Source organism: Corythoichthys intestinalis, chromosome 4, assembly GCF_030265065.1.
Source record: "Corythoichthys intestinalis isolate RoL2023-P3 chromosome 4, ASM3026506v1, whole genome shotgun sequence".
Taxonomy (NCBI): domain Eukaryota; kingdom Metazoa; phylum Chordata; class Actinopteri; order Syngnathiformes; family Syngnathidae; genus Corythoichthys; species Corythoichthys intestinalis.
The window spans coordinates 43,750,426-43,772,988 of NC_080398.1; the positions used below are offsets into that span (position 1 = coordinate 43,750,426).

General features: G+C 39.0%; 1 protein-coding gene across 2 annotated transcripts; it reads right to left on the reverse strand.

Annotated features, from left to right (window-relative positions):
• Positions 1–3,082: 3,082 nt before the first annotated feature.
• On the reverse strand, positions 3,083–22,499 carry tmem67 (transmembrane protein 67). 2 transcript variants are annotated; one of them, XM_057834575.1, is made up of 29 exons: positions 22,428–22,499; positions 22,064–22,177; positions 19,260–19,348; positions 19,079–19,169; positions 18,908–19,007; positions 15,870–15,933; positions 15,629–15,700; positions 15,457–15,519; positions 15,229–15,383; positions 15,054–15,162; positions 14,905–14,991; positions 14,592–14,657; positions 14,345–14,498; positions 14,157–14,277; positions 13,977–14,082; positions 12,145–12,201; positions 11,977–12,075; positions 11,759–11,857; positions 11,580–11,666; positions 9,974–10,073; positions 9,748–9,887; positions 9,534–9,674; positions 9,376–9,456; positions 5,959–6,075; positions 5,763–5,879; positions 5,579–5,686; positions 3,925–4,027; positions 3,699–3,841; positions 3,083–3,612 (listed from the first exon to the last, which is right to left on the reverse strand). In XM_057834575.1, exons 5-29 carry the CDS (start codon positions 18,958–18,960, stop codon positions 3,532–3,534), a joined length of 2,523 nt encoding a protein of 840 aa, XP_057690558.1. In that variant the 5' UTR covers positions 18,961–19,007; positions 19,079–19,169; positions 19,260–19,348; positions 22,064–22,177; positions 22,428–22,499; the 3' UTR covers positions 3,083–3,531. The 2 variants fall into 2 exon arrangements, with proteins under 2 accessions (XP_057690558.1, XP_057690557.1); XM_057834574.1 differs by having other exon boundaries at positions 21,889–22,177.
• Between the last annotated feature and the right edge of the window lie 64 nt (positions 22,500–22,563).

Sequence of the window (22,563 nt, forward strand, 5' to 3'; positions counted from 1 at the left end):
AAAACTGTTTCATCATTTAAAGATAGATTCAAGTCAAGATTTTGCCGATTTAGAAGTATTTTAGATTAAAAGTTACTTAGGTTCGCTAGGAAGGTTCTCTACAACAGAGCCCTAATAAAAGGTCTACTGCTTTAAGATGGTGGCTGTTTACTAACGCATCTAGTGCCGTGTCTGTCGTTTTGCATCTAGTTATATATATATATATACAGTATATGTGATATCTACCATGTCTACCATATCTACCGTAACATGCGGGCGTAGTTTGTAGATTATTGGAGCTACCTAGCATCGCGTTTGCTCGGCGTCACAACTTTCTTGCCTCTTCCCCACTCCTGCTCTGCTCTGTCGTTTCGGTGAGTCCGTCTCCCTCAGACTTTTCGACCAATATAATAACGCATAGTAACGCATGCCTTTCCATCCTCAGTAACGTTAACGGCGTTGCCAAGATGAGAAAAGTAATTAATTAGATTACCCACTACTGAAAAAAATAACGCCGTTAGTAACGCCGTTATATTGTAACGCCGTTATTAACAACACTGCTCAAGTACAAGTGAAAAGAATATCCATCGAGTAACATTGTAACTGCTTACGATGTTTGATTTTTTTTTTTTAACAATGGTATATTTCTTCTCAGCACAAAGTTATCTATATGTAATATTAATGTTATACTGTGCGATAACATATTACATAATATTCAGCCGAAGAAATACCAAAAAAAAAAAAAAAATCATTGAATTCCGGTGAGAGAAAAAAAATCTACAGAAATGAAGCATCATTCATCCAAAGAGCATGAGTACCCTCTAGTCGAGAAAATATATTTACTAGGATCACATTAAAAGGATCATATCTCCGGTTTTCTGTGGTCAATCGGTGCCAAATAAAAATAGTAAAGAGGTTAAAATCTGCACTTTCGAGTCATTTTGATGGTGCTCTATGTCAAATACTTGGTTCTTTAAGGTACCACCTGATTGAACAGGCCAGCGTGATCATAGAACATCAGGCTTGAGTCTGATTGGTATAATGGAGTCATTTGATTATTGTTGTGACAGCTCATCGATGAAACTGAGCCACTGTTGGTGCCTCTGGCAAAAAAAGTACAATCTAATAAGTAGAATAAAGAAGAAAAATGTAACGACGAGCGAGTGTACGAAGTAGGAGTAATGTTTCTTCTTCACAAATCTACTCAAGTAAAAGTAAAAAGTATGACTTTGTAAAACTTCTCTTACATACAAGTACATTTCCTCAAAAAGTTACTCAAGTAAATGTAACGGAGTAAATGTAACACGTTACTGCCAACTACCAATGCCAATACTGAACAGATATCACGTTTTTTGGAGGGAGGTGGGGGGGGGGTCTTTAAATACGATACTAAATTACTGCATACTCACTTGAATGTAAAGTTATAGCTTTTACAGACACTACTTAACTCATTGTCTGCCATTGACGGCGCTAGACGTTAAATCCATTTGAAGTGGGTTAGTGTTGACTACCCTCTCGCTTCAAATAGATTTGACATCTACTGGTGATAACCTCATTTAAATTCACAGTTCATACTCCAACTTCAAATGGACTGGACGTCTACTAATGATTAACTCATTTAAATTTACAGCAAACTGACTGGATGCCACACGATTGGATGTCTATCATCACCTTGGGAAGGGCGACAAGTGTCCCCCCCCCCCTTTTTTTTTTTTTTTAAACGGCGGTATGTGTATCTGGCAGCCATCTTGGGTAGGGCAACCAGCGGTTTGAAACTAGATCTCGAAATGTTCATATTGCACAGCATGAGAACGTTATTTCTTAGTACTTGCAAACAACGATTACATAATTTTAGTGCTGTATTTGTACCGATACAATCAGTGCAACACTACACAAAATAGCCCTAACAATTCATCAGTGACAAGCTGTATCCCTGTTTCTCTTAATTTTGGAGTGTATCATTTTGCTTTGTTGAATATGCAAGGACAAAGCACCCACAATCTTATTTAATCAATTTTATTTTGGAAAATTTCTATATTCACACTCACTGTCTGTTAGAACCACGCAAAGTTCCAGTCAACAGTTTAATAATTTTATAACTGCTAGTTATCCGATTATCTGATTTAATGAGAAATTACAATTTTACACCATATGCAATTGCAAGTCTTTGTGTACATGAACTTTCATTGCTTCATTTTGAGAGACTGTAAAAGTGCTGTACAGTGTATCACAAAACTGAGTACACCCCTCACATTTCTGCAGATATTTATCTTTTCATGGGACAACACTGACAAAATGACACTTTGACACAATTACAAGTAGTCTGTGTGCAGCTTATATAATAATTTATTTTCCCCTCAACATAACTCAAAATATAGCCATTAATATCTAAACCCCTGGCAACAAAAGTGAGTACACCCCTTTGAAAACGTACATCCCTAAATGTCCAAATTGAGTACTGCTCGTCATTTTCCCTCGAAAATGTCATGTGACTCGTTACAGGAGTGCTGTCAGCATTGCTGCAGAGATTGAAGAGGTGGGGGGGTCAGCCTGTTAGTGCTCAGCCATACGCCGCACTCTACATCAAATTGGTGTGCATGGCTGTCACCCCAGGAGGAAGCCTCTTCTGAAGACGGTACACAAGAAAGCCCACCCGTCTCATCAGACCATAGGACATGGTTCCAGTAATCCATGTGCTTTGTTGACATGTCTTCAGCAAACTCTTTGTGGGCTTTCTTTGTACCGTCTTAAGAAGAGGCTTCCTCCTGGGGTGACAGCCATGCACAACAATTGGACGTAGAGTTCGGCGAATGGTCTGAGCACTAACAGGCTGACCCCCCACCTCTTCAATCTCTGCAGCAATGCTGACAGCACTCCTGTAACGAGTCACATGACATTTTGAAGGGAAAATGACAAGCAGTACTCAATTTGGACATTTAGGGATGTACGTAGTTTTTAAGGGGTGTACTCATTTTGTTGCCAGAGGTTTAGATATTAATGGCTATATTTTGAGGGGAAAATAAATTAACTCGATTATATAAGCTGCACACAGACTACTTTTCATTGTGTCAAAGTGTCATTTTGTCAGTGTTGTCCCATGAAAAGATATACTTAAATATGTGCAGAAATGCGAGGGGTGTACTCACTTCTGTGATACACTGTACATAAAGCTCTAAGTAACAAAATAGAGTATCATTTTTCAACATCATTGAACTGTACAGATACAACAAAATTGGGGTTGTGAAAACATAGCCAATAATTACATGATTACGATGAGGCTACGCCTGGGAAAATCAAATCTTGTCAAAATTTTATTAAACCAATTGTTCAGTGTGGTAAGTATTAGTGTAAAAGGTGGTTTTCTTCCCTGTATTTGGGATTCCAAATAAAATGAATGAAAAACAGGGTGTTATTAAAAATCCTTTACTCTATAAAAATACATTTACAAGACAAATATATACATCAGTTTACAAGTATGTAAAAGAAATCTTAAAAAGTGCATTACAAAATAAATATCTACCATAAATCGACTAACATCAGCACTATCAATGATCATATGAGAAATCTGTCATCCACCAGAGTTTTGTTGACAAGGTTTCTCCTTCCGATAGAATTTCGAATCCTTTTAAAGATCTGTTAAGAAAAAAAAAGTACGATAACTATCCAGGAAGGGAAATAAACTCAAATTCACATTGTATTTAAATGCACAAAATACTAACCATTTGCTGTAAGTATGTAAGCACAGCAGCGAGTACGAAGTTCTGAGAAGCAAGGTCAACGATGCAGAAGTACAAGGTATCAAAAATCAACAGGGTGCCCTCATTTCCATAAAAGAGGACATCACTGAAGGAGTGACCTTCATCTGCAGTGACAAACAGTCATTATCTATGTATGCAAGTATCACCAAGCGCAAAAGGACGTCATGTTCAAAACACAGGATGATACCATTATAAAAGATGCTCTTGTCATTTGGTTCAAGGAACTCCATACCCATGACCCGCTCCAATGCCAGTTTGTCTCTCACAATGTAGTCCATGTCAGGGTGTGCCTGAGGGGAAGAAAACAATGTGACTAGAGCAAACAGTAACATTTAAAGCCTACAGTGGGGCAAATAAGTATTTAGTCAACCACCAATTGTGCAAGTTCTCCTACTTGAAAAGATTAAAGAGGCCTGTGATTGTCAACATGGGTAAACCTCAACCATGAGAGACAGAATGTGGAAAAAAAAAAAAAAACAGAAAATCACATTGTTTGATTTTTAAAGAATTTATTTCCAAATTAGAGTGGAAAATAAGTATTTGGTCACCTACAAACAAGCAAGATTTCTGGCTGTCAAAGAGGTCTAACTTCTTCTTATGAGGCTCCACTCGTTACCTGCATTAATAGCTAACTCATTATCGGTAAAGAAGTCACCTGTCCACAACCTCAGTCAGTCACATTCCAAACTCCACTATGGCCAAGACGAAAGAGCAGTCGAAGGACACCAGAGACAAAATTGTAGACCTGCACCAGGCTGGGAAGACTGAATCTTCAATAGGTAAAACGCTTGGTGTCAAGAAATCAACTGTGGGAGCAATTATTAGAAAATGGAAGATATAGAAGAGCACTGATAATCTCCCTCGACCTGGGGCTCCATGCAAGATCTCACCCCGTGGCGTCAAAATGATAACAAGAACGGTGAGCAAAAATCCCAGAACCACATGGGGGGACTTAGTGAATGACCTACAGAGAGCCGGGACCACAGTAACACAATGCGCCGCCAGGGACTCAAATCCTGCACTGCCAGACGTGTCCCCCTGCAGAGGCCAGTACAAGTCCAGGCCCGTCTGCGGTTCACTAGAGAGCATTTGGATGATCCAGAAGAGGACTGGGAGAATGTGTTATGGTCAGATGAAACCAAAATAGAACTTTTTGGTAGAAACACAGGTTCTCGTGTTTAGAGGAGAAAGAATACTCCATACACCATACCGACAGTGAAGCATGGGGGTGGAAACATCATGCTTTGGGGCTGTTTTTCTCCAAAGGGACCAAGACGACTGATCTGTGTAAAGAAAAGAATCAATGGAAAATCTCCTTCCGTCAGCAAGGGCATTGAAGATGAGACGTGGCTGGGTCTTTCAGCATGACAATGATCCCAAACACACAGCCAGGGCAACAAAGGAGTGGCTTCGTAAGAAGCATTTCAGGTCCTGAAGTGACAGTCCGTGTTGCCCAACAACAGCCCCAAAACATCACTGCTCTAGAGGACATCTGCATAGAGGAATGGGCCAAAATACCAGCAACAGTGTGTGAAAAGCTTGTGAAGGGTCACAGAAGACGTTTGGCCTCAGTTATTGCCAACAAAAGGTACATAACAAAGTATTGAGATGAACTTTTGGTACAGACCAAATACTTATTTTCCACCATGATTTGCAAATAAATTCTTTAAAAATCAAACAATGTGATTTTCTGTTTTTTCCCCCCACATTCTGTCTCTCATGGTTGAGGTTTACCCATGTTGACAATTACACGCCTCTCTAGTATTTTCAAGTGGGAGAACTTGCACAATTAGTGGCTGACTAAATACTTATTTGCCACACTGTATGTGTGGGTAACTAACATGATCTATGACTGATCCCAAGAAGTGGTTCATGGTGTGGTAGGCCCGGATGTTTTGGTCTGACTGGTTGAATGAGGCCGCGTCCATAAGTCTTGATGGTCCATGCCGCTGTAAATGAATGAAAAGTGAAACACTGAAATATACGCATTTTTAACAACAATATTGAGTAGAACCAGGTACAAACCCTGGTGAAAGAGTCCCGTATCCTGTCGTAATGCGAGCGCAGTCGACAAGAAAGGGCCACCTGGAAGGTCTGCATATCCGTGTTAGGCAGAAGACCTCTTTGGCCACAGAGTGACTCCTTCAGATAGAGAAGATGACGCATAAGACTGATATAAATTAGTGAACAAAAAGATAATACAGTAGTTAAAAGAACATACAGCTTCTCTCCTTAGATTGTTGTTCATTTCCTCCATGTTTGTATCAGCATGACCATGCACAGAGCGACCATGGATGTAGTAGCCAAAACAGCGCTGGGGTAGGAGCAACACAGAAATCTGAAAAGATAAAAACAAATTCAAGTAAACTTAGTACTCAGATAAAAACTTTACATTTTATTTGACCCACACAAAACAGCAGGAAGCAGGTGTTTAGAGTTCTATTCTCCCACTGGCTACTAGTGGTGATTATTTAGCTGCACATTACAAGTTATTTGTGACTCCAAACATATGTATGTATGTCTTCCAGTTTTAACAAGGAATCAACTTCCTATTTCCTCATTTTGCAAATTAGTCACTCTGGTTGGATGCCACATGACTTTTTGAGTCAGCGAGTGGTCTGTCAATATAAAACATAAAAATTAGGAATTTCCTGATCATATTTTTGCATGTGAGTCGGAGTCACCTGATTTTGCGGATCTACTGGTACAGAGTCCTGATCTGATACCTTGGAAATGTATTAAAAGGAGGGGTAAAAAGCATATCCAAATGTCTTTGTTTTCCAATTTGAATAAAACTACTGTGATCCCTCGCAACGTCGTGATTCAAACTTCGCACCCACAGTCCATCGCGGATTTTTTTTTTCAATTAAAAAATAAATAAATGCAGTATTTTATAAAGCTGTCCCGATCCGACCGCGTAGTCTCTCACTCTCACTCCTGCCGCTTTTCTTGGTCAGGCAGTGCACTGGAGATGCTTATTAAAGTTAACGATGGTTGAAAAACAGTTAAGGTTTGATCTTGCCAGAAAAGCTTATAAGTCGAAACTTCAAAGCGCTGCATGTGTCAACATCGTTTAACTTGTTAAACAGTTGCTGTGGCAACTCATTGTGATTAGGTAGGGCTTACTGACACTATTCTTCAGTGGTTCACATCCTATTTACATGATAGGGATTTCTTTGTGTCAATCGGAAACTATCAGTCAGAACGAACCAAATTCACGTGTGGAATCCCTCAAGGGTCAATTCTTGGACCACTCTTATTTAACATCTATATGCTTCCGTTAGATCAGATAATGGAACAGTATGACATCTCCTATCACGCCTATGCAGATGACAGACAACTGTACATTTCTGTGTCCCCACATGATTATAGTCACTTAGTCTCCCTGAGTAAATGCATTTATCAAATCAATGAATGGATGTGCCAGAATTTTCTCCAGTTAAATGTGGAGAAGACAGAGGTGATCATTTTTAGGCCAAAAAAGGAAAGGTCAAAGATAAGCAGGCAACTTAACACAATGTCACTTACAGCTATAAATCAAGTCAGAAACCTTGGCGTAATTATTGATTCAGACCTAAAATTTGATAGCCATCTAAAGTCCGTCACTAAATCCACTTATTACCACCTAAAAAATATAACCAGAATTAAGGGGCTTCTGACTCAACAAGACATGGAAAAACTTATGCATGCATTCATTTTCAGCAGATTGGACTATTGCAACGGTATATTTACAGGTCTTGATAAAAAAATCAGTCAGGAAGCTGCAGCTAGTACAGAATGCTGCAGCCAGAGTCCTCACAAATACAAGGAAGCTGGACCACATTATACCGGTTTTGAAATCGCTACACTGGCTTCCAGTGAGTCAAAGGATAGACTATAAAATACTACTGCTCGCCTACAAAACACTTAATGGCCTTGGACCAAAATACATGCTTGACTTGTTAGATTCCTATGGGACATCTAGACCCCTAAGGTCGTCTGGAACCGGTCTTCTGCATGTTCCAAGAACAAGAACAAAGCAGGGTGAGGCAGCATTTAGTTATTATGCTCCTCACCTCTGGAACAAGTTACCTGAACGTCTGAAGTATGCTCAAACTGTTAGCTCTTTTAAATCAGGGCTAAAAACGCTTTTGTTTAGCACTGCATATCCATAACTGGCTATATATTTCAATCTACCTGCTTTCTATTCCTCTTGTGCTTATCTCCATTGCTGATTTCAATTATTATTAGTAGTAGTAGTTTTTGTTTTATTTTTATTTCTGTTTTATTTTTATTCAATTATTTTTATTCTATTTGTGATTAAATGCGATCTTTTGTCTTGGTTTTTACGTTGTATTGATTTAAATGTGATTTTTCTGATCTTCATGTGATGTAAAGCACTTTGAATTGCCTTGTGTTGAATTGTGCTATATAAATAAATTTGCTTTGCCTTGCCTTGCCTTGCCTTAAGTGAGCAGCTTGAGTGGATTTGGGTGGACTCACTCAATGAAGCATTTAATCAAGATAGGCATTTTTCTACATTTTAAAATGGATTGGTTAAGAATGGAAGCTTTTTTTAATTACAATTTGGGGGGAAAAGTGAAAACATGTCTTATATATATCTCTTTCAAATGATACGTCACGGTTTTTCACTTATTGCGGCAGGTCGGCAGGTTCTGGTCCCTATATCCGCGAAAAACAAGGGATCACTGTATCATATATAAGGGTTATTAGTACAGCAGTGGTTGCGAAGAAACTGGGGGAATCATAAATCCCCTACAATGATGTAATCAGGCCCGATTTCTGATCACGTGATCGGATTGGGGACATACCTAATTACAAGAATAGCACATTTTTGAATGGGACTTTATGAATTGCTCTGAAGATTGTGCAAGTGCTGGTTGATAAAGCAAGATAAAGCACTGCACACACATGGTGAACTATAAGTTGCAAAAGTAGGTCATTAGTAGTTGTCCTATATTTCCTACAACCGTTGTTGTAATAAATAGGTACTTTGGCTAATAATGCGATATTTGTCAGTATTATAAAGTCTGCCATGATTCCATTCGATTCAAGGGCCTTTAATCGATTTAATACACTATTATATATACATTTAACAATCAGTTCCATTTCATCTTAAGCGAGAAAAAATACAAAGCCTTTTCAATGCTTTTGACAATTTTGTTGCTGAAACACTTTAGACATTCTAATTAACAAAACAGCATATCTAAAAGATGACAATATTAGCTGATGTTTTGCATTTTGATCGCTTTCAAGTCAATTCTTCTTGACCATATCTTTCAGATTGTTACACATATGTCAAATAGCCCAGTTTATGGAATGATAACATAATATTCACTTTTTTATTTTAGTGACCTAATTATAATAAATGAATGCAATCATTGATTTTTTAAATGGCCAATTTAAGTAGAAGTAAGAGAAGTGAGACATCTTTGCCAATTCCTCATTTAAAGTTTTCGATTATCTCAATGGCGATCTTCCGCTGCCAGCCTCCCAGTTCAATTGGGTTGCTCGTCTATCTCCATCAATGGAAGCCGATAAGTTAATTTACATGTGGAAAAAAGAGTGAAAACTGGATGCTGAAAGCTAACTTTTCCTGGATAGCAAGTAAAATTACTGCTGACACTTTGCAACTCACATTACTGATGGAGCACAGATCCACAAACTGACGGATTTTGTCCTCCATGAAATGCTCATAGAAAACAGTGAAGAAAATCACCTGCGTAGATAAATAATTAATAACAGGTCAGCACTACATTTGTTTCTTAAGCTGTGACAATAAAAATGAAGACTCACCTGCAGAAGACCAATGCATAGCCACAGTGTTGCCGAGAGACCGTAGCGCATGGTCAGGCTGTATGGAGGCGTGTACACCTGTGGACGGCGCTGTAGAGTTGGCCAAGGGTCTCTCAGGGCTAAGTCTGAGAAACCCAAGACCTACACAAACCATAGTCATTTAGACTCAGGAATTTCAAGTCACAAAAAAATATTTCATCCGAGTGATAAGTACCTCCAGGAAGAAGAGCACTGCCATTATTTGAAATGTTGGATTAATTTTGCGTATGGTCTGGATCTCATTCCACTCATTAGCTACGAAGTAGGTCCTCCAGATGCTAATAGGTGAGGGATCACGTTTCTGCTGGCCATTACCTGAAAATGTTGGCAAATAAAGTTTACAAACAGAATTGCAACACTACCAGTACAGTAAAACGAATGAACAGCTCCTGTTCCAATACCTGCCACAGTCTTGCTTACTTTACTGCGTGGCCTTTCCCAGTCAATGAAGAAGACATCCACAGATAACTGCACGAGTAGTTTGTGGAGGAATTGCACTGCCTGGATGTAGCATTCAAAACAGACACACACAATTCTTGCAGTAATAGGCCACCATCTAGCTTTCGAAATGATTAATGCTGATGTTCAGATACAGCAGGGTTGTCAAACTCATCTTTGTCGTGGACAATATTGAAGTTAAGGTTTCTTTCGAAGAGCCATTTTCTCTGCGAACCTGAGCTGCTGCGATCAACCCGTTGGTGTCATTTATCCACTACTCTGGCTTTTTTTTTTTTTTAAGTTTTTTTTCTGTGTTTCATCAAAGAAAAAGCATTGGAAAAATTACACTAGGGAGCTAATATTTCCCTAGGATAGTAAAAACATGTAAAGACAAAAATGGCACCATGCTGCAATTTCTAACTTATTGCAAACAGATTGGGGAGATTCGCACTAAATTCTTGTAATAATGCCATGTTCTGGCTCATTGACTCCCATTATAAATCATAATTTTTGATATGCTGTAAACCTGGTGTGTTATAATGCATTTTCCATGATTACTGACGCAATCGCTTCTTTGGCAAGTCAAAAATATGGAAATAGAGGAATTTGTGTGTTGAGAGTCTTAACACCCAAAAGTCACTAGGGGGCTCTATAGGCCAATACATGAATTTGCTTGCAAAGAAATTCTGTTATTATGACTTATTTGGGCCTCTAACTATGTCATATGAAATATTCAAATTAGACTTTTATTTTATATGTATATACAGCATAGTTAGTTTTGCTATTAGAATAATACTGCTATTCTTGTCCATAAGGGGCATTAAAAAAATAAAAACTATATGTGTGTAGCTAGGTCTGATGCTACTGAACATTTTGAGTGTTTGAAAGGGAAAAAATATTCAGAAATGAATTAGTTATCACACTTCAAAAGAAAACCCAAACTTTGGACAAAATCACAAGAATTTAGTCAAAATAAAAGAACGCCCACGGGTATGAATTGGCCAATTGACAACTAATCGATGATCAAATGAACTATTTTCATAGTCGAATTGTTTAGAGACTTTGTTAACCTAAAAATGGTCCAAATCCTTTTTTAAAGCTTCTTAATAGCAGATGATTTCTTATAAACTTCATTTTCCATTTGTATTATTTATTTACATATTTTTCTTTTTTTTAAGGTAGAAAATATGGTGTTTTTCTTAATTTTTTATTTTTGAATTTCATACAATATTGTCTTTAATCATGGAATATTTGTTATTTTTGTATTTGTTTTAATAGAAAAAGGGGGTAATTCCGTATATATTAATTTTCTTAAAGAGAAGGACAGCAAATATTTTTGTTTTATTTTTTGATTTCTCAAACGTTTTATTTATTCAATATGTTTATTTCTAAAGAAAAAACTAAATGATACATACAGTCCTCAATGAAATTTATCCATGAAACACATGATTTCAACTTTATTTTAGAGGAAAACATGGAATCGATGCACATGAATTACTTTTACAGGCCACACCAAATAATGTGGTGGTCCTTATGTGGCCCGGAGTTTGCCACGTGTGATTGACTAACCTTGAGAGCAAAGGCACAACTGATGTAAGTCACAAAGCGCTCCTCTTGATGAGGGAGCGGCAATAACACTGAGGCATGTTGTTGGGCCTAAAAACAACAGTAAAACTTAGAACAACAACGACATTCCCAAAGCCCACAAGAGAATGAAAACTCCTTTGGTTTGATGGAATGAAGCCCACCTTGTAAAGAATGAGCCAATAGAGTCCAGTTCCTACAGTGACGGCAAGGAAAACATTGGCCAGATCTCCAGCGTAAAACAAGAAAAACATCAACAAGGTCTGAAATCAGAAGGAAACGGAGGCTCAAGATTAACTTAGTTAAGAAGGTCCTCTAATTCAAGTGGATTGGACCTCTATCAAAGTCAATGTCAGCCAATGTAATACATTAAATGATTTACCCTCAAGTCGACGACAGGTGAGGCGATCCTCCTCTTCCAGCTGACTGTTTTGAGCACAGACAAGAGGACAGCCAAACCAGCCAACACACCAAGAGCAGTCTGTTCCACACACACAAAGTGTTAGAGCAATGTGTGCCACTTGAAAATGCCTTTATGTATCACACTCACATCTGTCTTGAGATGAGCATCATTTTGATCCATTTCATATTCCACAGCAAAACTCATCTGCAGGGGAAAAAAGAAGTAATACGCGCAAAAGGTTAGCAACTATTTGTCTGAATCATAGTTGTTGCAATTAAGTACCAGATCCAGAAGAAAACACTCCGGCTCCATTTATTTCTTAATTCTTAGTTAGTTGAGTAAACGATTTCACCAATCACTGAGTGTAATGACAGCCATAAAAAAACTAAATTAACTATCATGACCCATCAGTGGTACCAGATTCAGACCCACACTTCCCTCTCCCTAGCTACATCATCCAGCTCCTCCAAGGGGATTCAGAGGCGTTCCCAGGTCAACCATGAGACAGTCACCTATTTGTAATTTACTGGAGTTCATAAGTATTTGTATCCCAAATAATCAGCAATAAAATATGACACTCAGAGTTGTCAGTCTACCTTAATAAAAGTCCATCTTTACCCCATGAGTACCCACCTACCCACCACCCGTTTGAGCCCATTTTTGTCACCTGTGCACCCCACAGTCAGTCATAATCTAACAGTCAGTCATAATCTAACTGTTACCATGGGCTAGACCAGAGAGCTTTCGAAAGACACCAGAGAAAAAATTGTTGAGCTCCACAAAGCTGTAAAAGGCTATTGAACAATTGGAAAGCAGCTTGGCGAGAAAAAAATCAACACTTACAGCAATTGTTAGAAAATGGAAAAGGCTAAACATGACTGATAACCTACCTCTGCCTGGGGCTCCATGTAAAATCTCTCCCTGTGGGGCATCACTCATTATGAGAAAAGTGAGGGTTTAGCCTAGAACTACACGGCAGGAGCTGGTCAATGACCTGAAGAGAGCTGGATGCACAGTTTCAAAGGCTACTGTCAGTAGAACACTATGGTGCAATAGTTTAAAATCATGCATTGCTAAAAAGGTTCCCTTGTTGAAGCCAGTATGTCTGAAGTTTGGCAGAGACCGTCAGAATGATGCAGAGGAGGCATAGGAAAGTCACGTGGTCAGATGGGACCAAAGTAAAACGTTTTTGTGAAAACTTAAGTCGTCGTATGTGGAGAAAAAAGAAGGATGAGTATAATCCTAAGAACACCATCCCCATTGTGAAGTATGGGGGGGGGGCATCATGGTTTGGGGCTGCTTTTCGGCAAAGGGGTCAGGACGACTTTACGCTATAAAGCAGAGGATGAATAGTGAAATGCCACAACCTCCTTCCCTCAGTCAGAGACTTGAAGATGATTTGTGGCTGGATCTTCCAACATGACAATGATTCGAAGCACACAGCCAAGCTGGCCAAGAAGTGGCTGCGTAAAAAGCATATCAAGGTTCTGGAGTGGCCTAGCCAGTCTCCAAAGCTAAATCCAATAGAAAAGCTGAAAATTCGTATTTCTCAACGGCAGCCTCGAAAACTGCCAGATCTAAAGAAGATTTGTGTGGAGGAATGGGCCAGAATCCCTGTTTTCATATGTGAAAACATGGTGAAGAACTACAGAAAGCATCTGACCTCTGTAATTGCAAACAAAGGCTTCTGCACGAAATATTAGCACTGATTTTCTCAGGGGTACAAATACTTATGAACCCTGGTAAATTACAAATAAATAATTTTTTAAAAACCATATCAGGTGATTTCTGGATTTTTTTTTAGATTATGTCTCTATGAGTTGAAATGCATCTATGGTTGAAATTTCACACCTCTACCTATTTTCTAAGTGGGTGAACTTGCAAAATCACAAAGTGTGCAAATACCTCCGCACCTCACTGTATGTTCGAACAAAGTAAAACGACAGATGGACTGTTTGCAACTACTGTGTGTGACTCACAGAAACAGTTTGTGTGTTGATATCAGTGATCAGTACATCCTTGTACTCCACAGTCATCAGTGGGGGGAACACATGACCCTGTTCTGTGTTTGGAACTAACTGGAACCTGCAAACATCAGAGTAAATAAACATCCACGTACCACTTTTTTCATTCAGTCTTTTGTGTAACTGAATCCGCACCTTATTTTGACAGAGTTGGCAACACGAATGACTTTAGGAAGGACGCTTGCGCTTTTCTCTCTGCCGCTCAGCACGTCGACAAGAAACATACGTCGTGACAGGTACCAGTTATTCATGCTCTCTGTGCATGGAAGCACAACATACAGTATAAGACATATCACATGCAAATACACAAACACCAACCTCACCTTGGTTGACTAATTTTCCATTGAATTGTTGGTTTAAAACCAACGTAGGCAAGGGCAGAAGTTTTCTGCTCTCTTCTCCACCGAGGTCCAGAAACACATCATAAAAAAGCGGTTGGGGATGTGTACGCAGCAGTTCAGCTACTGAAAGATCACACTACACAAATACAAATATACTATACACATTACACATAAACTCAGAAGTTGATACCAAACAATTGGATTATTAGGTAAGAAGCAGAAGACTTACACTTTCTTGGTAAGCGGTGCCAAAACTGAAAGCTGATGATCGTCTGATTGGTGTTTCTGGACAAATCTAAACCAGAGGAGAATCATTCAAAAAGTGTTTTTATCACATTTAAGGGTAACACGATGATTTGAGTCTCACAGTTTTGTGGTTCTGGGCTCAAACTACAGACAAGCACTAAAAGTAAAAGACAGAAAGTAGATGGAGCAGCATTTAAAAGGTTTCTAGAATCATGTTAGATGGGTGTATGACAAATCAATCTTATCTGGAAAAAGTACTAAAATTAAGTACTATTTGTCCAATCGCTTCTTTTTACCTGGAGATTCGACCCTCCTATGTTTTCCCATCGAAGGAACTCGCCTCTAACATTATAAACGGCAGCCAGCAGCTTAATGTCCGTGTTCTGCCAAACACACAGAACAAGTGAAATAACTACCAGTACTTTGGATTGAATTAAAACCCTACCTTTTTTGGACCTCTGAAAATGAAGCTAACTGGAACTGGATCTGACTGAAGGACTCGATTTGCCAATCCTGGTTCATCACCATAGTAAAGCCAAGGTAGATTATTTCTCCTGGGACCAGATGAAATGTAAATATACACTAGTGTTTTATCTCATTAATGCATGGGTTCTGATTACCAGTAGGAAATGTCTTGAGTGGCGCTAAACGCAGCTTGTGATCTGAACACAGTGTTAAAGAGGCCGCAGGCATCGACACTCAAGCCGCTGAAGGAGTGCATGTTCATCACACACATGTTGCCGAGGGCCTGGCACGCTGTTAGGTTGGAGAAACTCTGCAGATAGACCATTTGTTAACATGTAGCATAAAATCCAAGAAAAATGGAATTAGAGGATGAGTGGAATTACAAGACAGGCTGCTGCGGATGAGTAGAGATTTTTGAGGAACCAGGCGGAAATGATGCTCAATTTCTGCAGGGAGGGACAGAAACAAAAACAAAAAGGACATATTTCTTTCAATTGTCAAGCCATAATGACTAACGTAAAATAATACACAGTGAGAGAAGATAAGGATGCTTACCAACTGAGCAAAATTTACACTGGGATTGACATTAGTGGAAAGGCTGCCAGGTGGAATACACAAACCTCCTGCCTGGCAAGTAACAGTTAAAAAAATACATAACAAAATATGTATAATGTACATAAAATGAACAAATATATTACTCTATTGCCCTATATTCAGGCTTCCGTTCACTTTATATGTTAAGATTCTAAATTGTCCATAAGTGTATGTTGTTTAATGATAGGGACATTTTGCTCACCAGCACAGAAGGATGGTTACACGCACAGGAGCTTTTAATGAAGGAAGCGTGACATCTTTCGCACCTGAAGGACAATAAACACAACATAAGTGTCATGACCCATCACAAGACAGTAACCAGCTGACAAGGAATTGCACTCATGGAAGCAAGAGAGGCAGAACCTGTGACTGTATGATTTTTCTTTTTGTGGCTCCAATCATAATTTCATAGTCATAGTCATTTCTGAATTTGGGTCATTCCTGTTTAAATGCTTCACAAATTGAATCGTCAAGTGAGGCGGCAAGTGCATCACTCTTTAGGTTTTGAGACGCTTCACGGTCAGGCTTGAGTTTACATATTTAGTTTTGCTGATTGCAAAACTGCAGATAAAACACAAGGTAAGGCAGAGGCCAAATGATAAGTGTGGCAAAAGTGGAACTGAGCGTCTGAAGTGTCCAACTGTGTACAGTAGTGAGGCTCAGTAGTATCAAGGAATACAACAATAATTTGTTGGCTTGATCCTAAGGAAAATGAAGCTGTAGTCTGGGCGTTCTAAAATTCAGCTTCACATGAAAGTCAAAAAGGCCAGGATTACATTCAGGCATATAAAGGACTAAAAAGAGGAACTACTGAGACAAGTAAAAGCCTGGGTTTTGGCCCCAACCCTCTTTCTACTGCAGTATTTTTCAATCAGTGTGCCGTGAGAGATCGTCAGATGTGCCGCAAGAAATTATCCAATATCGCATTTTTTTTTACGTTGTCGGGCAGAGTTGCAGTAGGAAGGAAGGAGTTGGTAGAAAGTTCTCGGCCGTGTGCAGATGAGCGAGGTATTGCTCATGTCACATTCAAGAACTGCTCAGATTTCCAGCCATTAGCCACCTTGCAGTCCGGGACAATGTGGACCCCAGCATGTCTACTGTACATCATTTGATTATACTCGTCAAGTGTCGATATACACGAAAGTGTCCTTTCCATTTTATCCATATGTGACAACTGTCAATCGTCCCCCTGTGTTTTATTCCAACACATTGTCGAAGACAGCATGGCGGCTGATGGCTAGAAATCCAACCAGTTCTTGAACGTGACACGAGCAGCTATCCAATAGCGCCATGGTGCCAAGCAAGCTTAAACGTCATCTCCAAACGAAACACCCATTCGCTTCCAACTATGGACCATTTTGTTTGCCTTCGTGAAAACAGAAACAGGCAATTTTTTTGAGAAAAACTACAAAGGTAAATGAGAAAGCCCTCAAAGCCAGCTACCTTTTTCCTGAACTTGTTGCTAAAATCCAAAAAGTCCAACACTGTGGCAGGGACATTAATACTACCTGTCTATAAAGATATTGTCAGCAAGATGCTCGGCCCTGATGCGGTTAAAGACATTGCTAAAATCCCCCTGTCTGAAAATTCTGAGCTTTTCAAGCATAACCGCTATTCAAAAATAAAAACACAGAGACTAAGAGCTGTTTAAGAAGATTCCTGCCAGGATATCGGCTTTGTGTTCATCTAAACATGCTCACATTGAGTAAGTATAAAAAAAAAAAATGTAATAATAAAAATAATAATAATAAATTATTCAGTATATATATATAGTGTTCAGGGCACGGTGGCTGAGTGGTTAGCAAATCCGCCTCACAGTTCTGAGATCTAAGATCAAGGGTTCAATCCCAGGCTCCGGCCTTCCTGTGTGGAGTTTGCATGTTTTCCCCGTGCCTACGTGGGTTTCCTCCGGGAGTTCCAGTTTCCTCCCACATCCCAAAAACATGAATGGTAGACCATGACGAACACTATAAATTGTCCGTAGCCTTCTGCCCGTAGTTAACTGGGATAGGCTCCATCACCTCTGCGACCCTCATGAGGAAAAGCGCCATGGAAAATGAATGAATGAGTATACTGTTCAGAAAGTAATTTGGAACATTTTTGGTTTGTGGTGTGCCGTGCGATTTTTTTCCTATGTAAAAAACGTGCCGTGACTGAGAAAAGGTTGAAAAACTCTACTGTATAGAGCAGACATGTCCAAAGTCAGGCCCGGGGGTCAAATGCGGCCCTTGGTCAAATTTCATCCGGCCCCCAGCCTCTGTCATAAAATCAATCACGTCTGGCCCGTACACAGAATTAATAAATTGGTCAGCAGTACTGGCATACCAGCATACGAAGTAGCTTACACACTAAATGCTGCTCCTCATTTACCCACTAAAAAGCAGCAGCACTCTAAGCAGCATTACCCCGTGTGACCCTTTACTCCCAATTTTCTAAAATGGCGACAATCAAAAACAAAAAAAGAAAGTTGACTGTGACGGCCGACGCTTCAAGGATAGGTGGAAATTGGACTATTTCTTCACTAAAATAAGCAACAACTGTGTCTGACTCATTTGCAAAGAGACACAAAGGCTAGTTGCGGGATTGCTGAAATTATTAATTTAAAAAATAATAAAGTAAATGTGACACACGGAATGGCTTGCTAAAATTTGCTTAAATATATTGTTCTACGTAATGGACGTCAGCCAAGGTCGGCCACCCACATTTTTACCATACCAAATCTGGCCCCCTTTGCAAAAAGTTTGGACATCCCTGGTATAGAGTATAAGGAGTAAGCATCGCCAGTGGCTGTTCAGCGCAATTGCAACTTCCTTATTCATAACTTGGCCATCAAGCTATGCAGACAACTTTAAAGTTTGCCAAAATACAGTAAAAGATCCCTTGGATGTTTGTGTCTTTTACTTTTCCTCTTATTTTTTTTCGACTTTGTTTACTAACACACGCCAAAGCAGGTGTTTGGCTGCCAGCCATGAGGTAGCATCGCCGGGATAATCCCCGCTGGCAAATGAAGCATCATATAGTAGTATCTTAGTATATATAGATAATTGACAAATGTTCACTCTTGAACAAACTCTCTTTTATTTAGCCTGTCTATTTTTATCATTTATACTGACTTTCATTTACAGGCCCTTTAATGTCAGTGCTTCACCAACCATGAATCTCACCGCACAACACTGTATTACAAAGATTATGATTACATTATGACCTGGGTCCAGATGTATAACTTCATGGTGCATATACCTGTTCCCGCTGCTGTTTGGCACTGACAAAGAAGATCCATTTCCATTACACATCTCGCATTTGGCTTCATCCAAAAGGTTTCCACTGACATCCCTCTCCACTAAAAATAAACACAAGCAGACTAATCAATACAGTTGCATTATTTTCCATTTGACAAGGTATTTCACTCACCAAGGATATGTCTTGCAGGGCACTGGCACTGGCCCTCATCACTAATACTGCCTGGGCAGCGAATGCAACCAAAACCATCTTGAGTTATAGCCTGGAATGGAACCAGAAATCTCATTATGTATTTAGAGAATTGTCACACAGGTTTGTGTGGCATACACAGGAAAAGATGAGAATGACTTACAGGTTTGTCTTCCGGACAGGCTTCACAAGCAATTGACGTCAGGTCAGTTGTGACTGTGCGGAATCCACTTAGGCAGATGCAGCTCAGCCCTAGAAAAATAAATAATACATTTACTAATAACTCAGGAGAGGAGCTCATACAATGACACAAAACATTTTATTATGACTAATTATTATTTTCCATTTATCCATGCTCAAAAACCCTTGTCCACCTGATAATTTCATTGGGGAAAAGTATTGTTAAAGTATTCTTAAAATTCAATTTCCACTTTGAATTTTTTGCTCAAACAACTTCAAAAAGAACTACAACTGCCCAGCTCGCTCCCCAAAAGTCCCATCAGTCTAGTGACAGTAAAAGCACAACCAAGGAGTGAGCATGCCCTTACAAACTCTGAACCCACAGGCAGCAATAAGTAAGCAGTTACTTGTTGTAATTAATCAGTCCTGAAAAAAAAAAGAAAAAAAAACAGGCTCTGATGATCCCATAAAAATCCCTAGGATGAACGTACCAAATTTCAACATGACCCATCCATAAATAACGAATTAAGTTCACAATTATTAAATCAGTCGGGGAAAAAAAAGAATTAGGCTCTGAGAATCGATGCGTAGTGGTATGGAAAGTATCTCAACCTTTTGGAATTACTCACATTTCTGCATAAAATCACCATCAAATGCGATCTGATCTTTGTCAAAATCACACAGATTAAAAAAAAAAAAACTGTCTGCTTTAACTAAAACCACCTAAACATTTATAGGTTTTCATATTTTAATGAGGATAGTATGCAAACAATAACATAAGGTGGAAAAACAAGTAAGTGAACAGTCACATTTAATATTTTGTGCCCCCCCCCCCCCTTTGGCAGCAATAACTTCAACCAGACACTCGCTGTAGCTGTACATCAGTCTGGCACGTCGATCAGGACTAATCTTGGCCCATTCTTCTCTACAAAACTGCTGTCGTTCAGTCAGATTCCTGGGATGTGTGGGCATGAAACGCTGTCTTTAAGTCATGCCACAGCATCTCAATGAAGTGCAAGTCTATGTTTTCGATCATTGTTTTGTTTCAGCATCCATCCTCTTTTTGGCTTCAACTGTCTGAAAGCCTTGGTTTAGGTTTTCCTGCAAAATAATCCTGATAAACATTTGAATTCATAATTCAATTAATGATTGCAAGTTCTCCAGGCCCTGGGGCAGCAAAACAGCCCCAAATCATGATTCTCCCTACACCATGCTTCTCGGTGGGGATGAGGTGTTGATGTTGGTGAGCTGTTTCATTTTTCTTCCACACAACGTTGTGTGTTACTCCCAAACAATTCAACTTTGGTTCCATCAGTCCACAAAATATTTTGCTAAAACTTTTGTGGAGTGTCCAAGTGCCTTTTTGCGAACATTAAACGAGCAACAATGTTTTTTTTTTTAGAGAGCAGTGGCTTCCTCAATGGAGTCCTCCCATGAACACCATTTTTGGCCATAGTTTTACATGTAGTTGATGTGCGCGTATAAACTGTCCCATGAACACCATTTTTGGCCATAGTTTTACATATAGTTGATGCGCACATATAGACTGTGGCAGTGGTTTCTGTAAGTCTTTAGCAGACACTGTAGGGTTCTTTTTTTCCTCTCTGAGGATTCTGCGCTGAACTATTGCCGTCATCTTTGGTGGGCGGCACTCCTTGGGGGAGAAGCAACAGTGCCAAACTCTCTCCATTTGTAGACAACTTCTCTTGACTCTTGATTGATGAACATCGACTTTTAGAGATGGTTTTGTATCCTTTCCCAGCTTTATACAAATCAACTATCCTTGATTGCAGGTCTTCAGACAGCTCTTTTGACCGAGCCATGATGCACATCAGACATAGCTTCTCATCAAGACAATTTCTTAACAGGTGCGTGTTTTATAGTGGGCAGGGCAGCTTTAAACCACACATCAGCGATTGGGCACACACCTGACTTAAATTGTTTGGGAAAGATTGGTTTCAATAGCTCTGTATGTCTCCTTAGGCAGAGGGTTCACTTACTTATTTCCCCCTTTCTGTCATTGTTTGCATGCTACCCTCATTAAAATAGGAAAACCTATAAATATTTGGGTGTTTTTAGTTAAAGCAGACACTTTTTTCATCGGTGTGATTTTGACTAAGATCAGGTCACATTTGATGGTGATTTTATGCAGAAATGTGAGAAATTCCAAAAGGTCCAGATACTTTTTCATACCACTGTATACTGTACATCCTTAGAACATACATGCCCAAATTTCATTGTAATCTTTCCATGAGTAACGGAAGTTTCAATAATCATAATCTGAAGGTTTCATGTGACTATCATGGGACTATTTGAAAAACATGTCCATGGTGCAGCTTTTGTTAGCAATGAAAAACGAGGGGTAATGATTGCCACTAATTCATTAAATTTGTACATTAATTATTGTTCAGATTTTACCATGAGAAGGATTTGTCTGATTGTAAAATTTATGAGATGCATTTTCAGATTACTTTTAATATCTTTATTTTAAAAGTCATTTTAGGATCACCAGTCAGGTTTAAATTGACATGCTGCAAGATAACCTTTTCTCGGCTCTATATTACATCATTTTCTTAATCAAATACTACTAATAAAGTATTCGCGAGACGAACCTGCGACGCTACGTTGTTGATTTTCACCACAGCTAACACACGACAAAGTGGATATGTCGAAAAATTCGTCCAAACTGCAATCTGAAGGATCTTGGAAAGGAATTATATACTGCTGGCAAATAGCTGGACTAAAATATAGAAACAGTATAATGAAAACAAATATGTATCTCTTTACAACAAACGGTAGCGTCTCTGTCGCCATGGTGTGGTCAGCTTTTTCTCTCTTTTTAAGGGTAGTAGTATCCGGCTTCATAAAACACTACCGCCATCTTGCGTCCGGAGAGACATGCTGCGCGTCAGAAATAAAAGTTGTTTCTAAAGTGAAAAACAAAAATACATACTAGTACACAGGAAAAATAATGGCTTTGTTAGTCAATACAAAATGGGAATAGGCTCGGATTAAAAACAAAATAAAATACAATTAGCATGGGATTTTAAAATATATTCTTGAACTATAAAAGATTGATAGCATTTCTGTTTTCATCAGGGCTTTCGACAAATAAACAATTTTACTTTGGAAAAAAAAAAAAGGGTTTCACCTCCAAAACTTTCCAAGACACAAAAAAAATATTCAATATTGTTCGGATCATCCAAGAAAGTCTTCTAGAAAATATTAACAAGAAAACATTCGAATGAAGCCAGTCAAGTACAAAAAGTATTAAATTAAAATAGGCA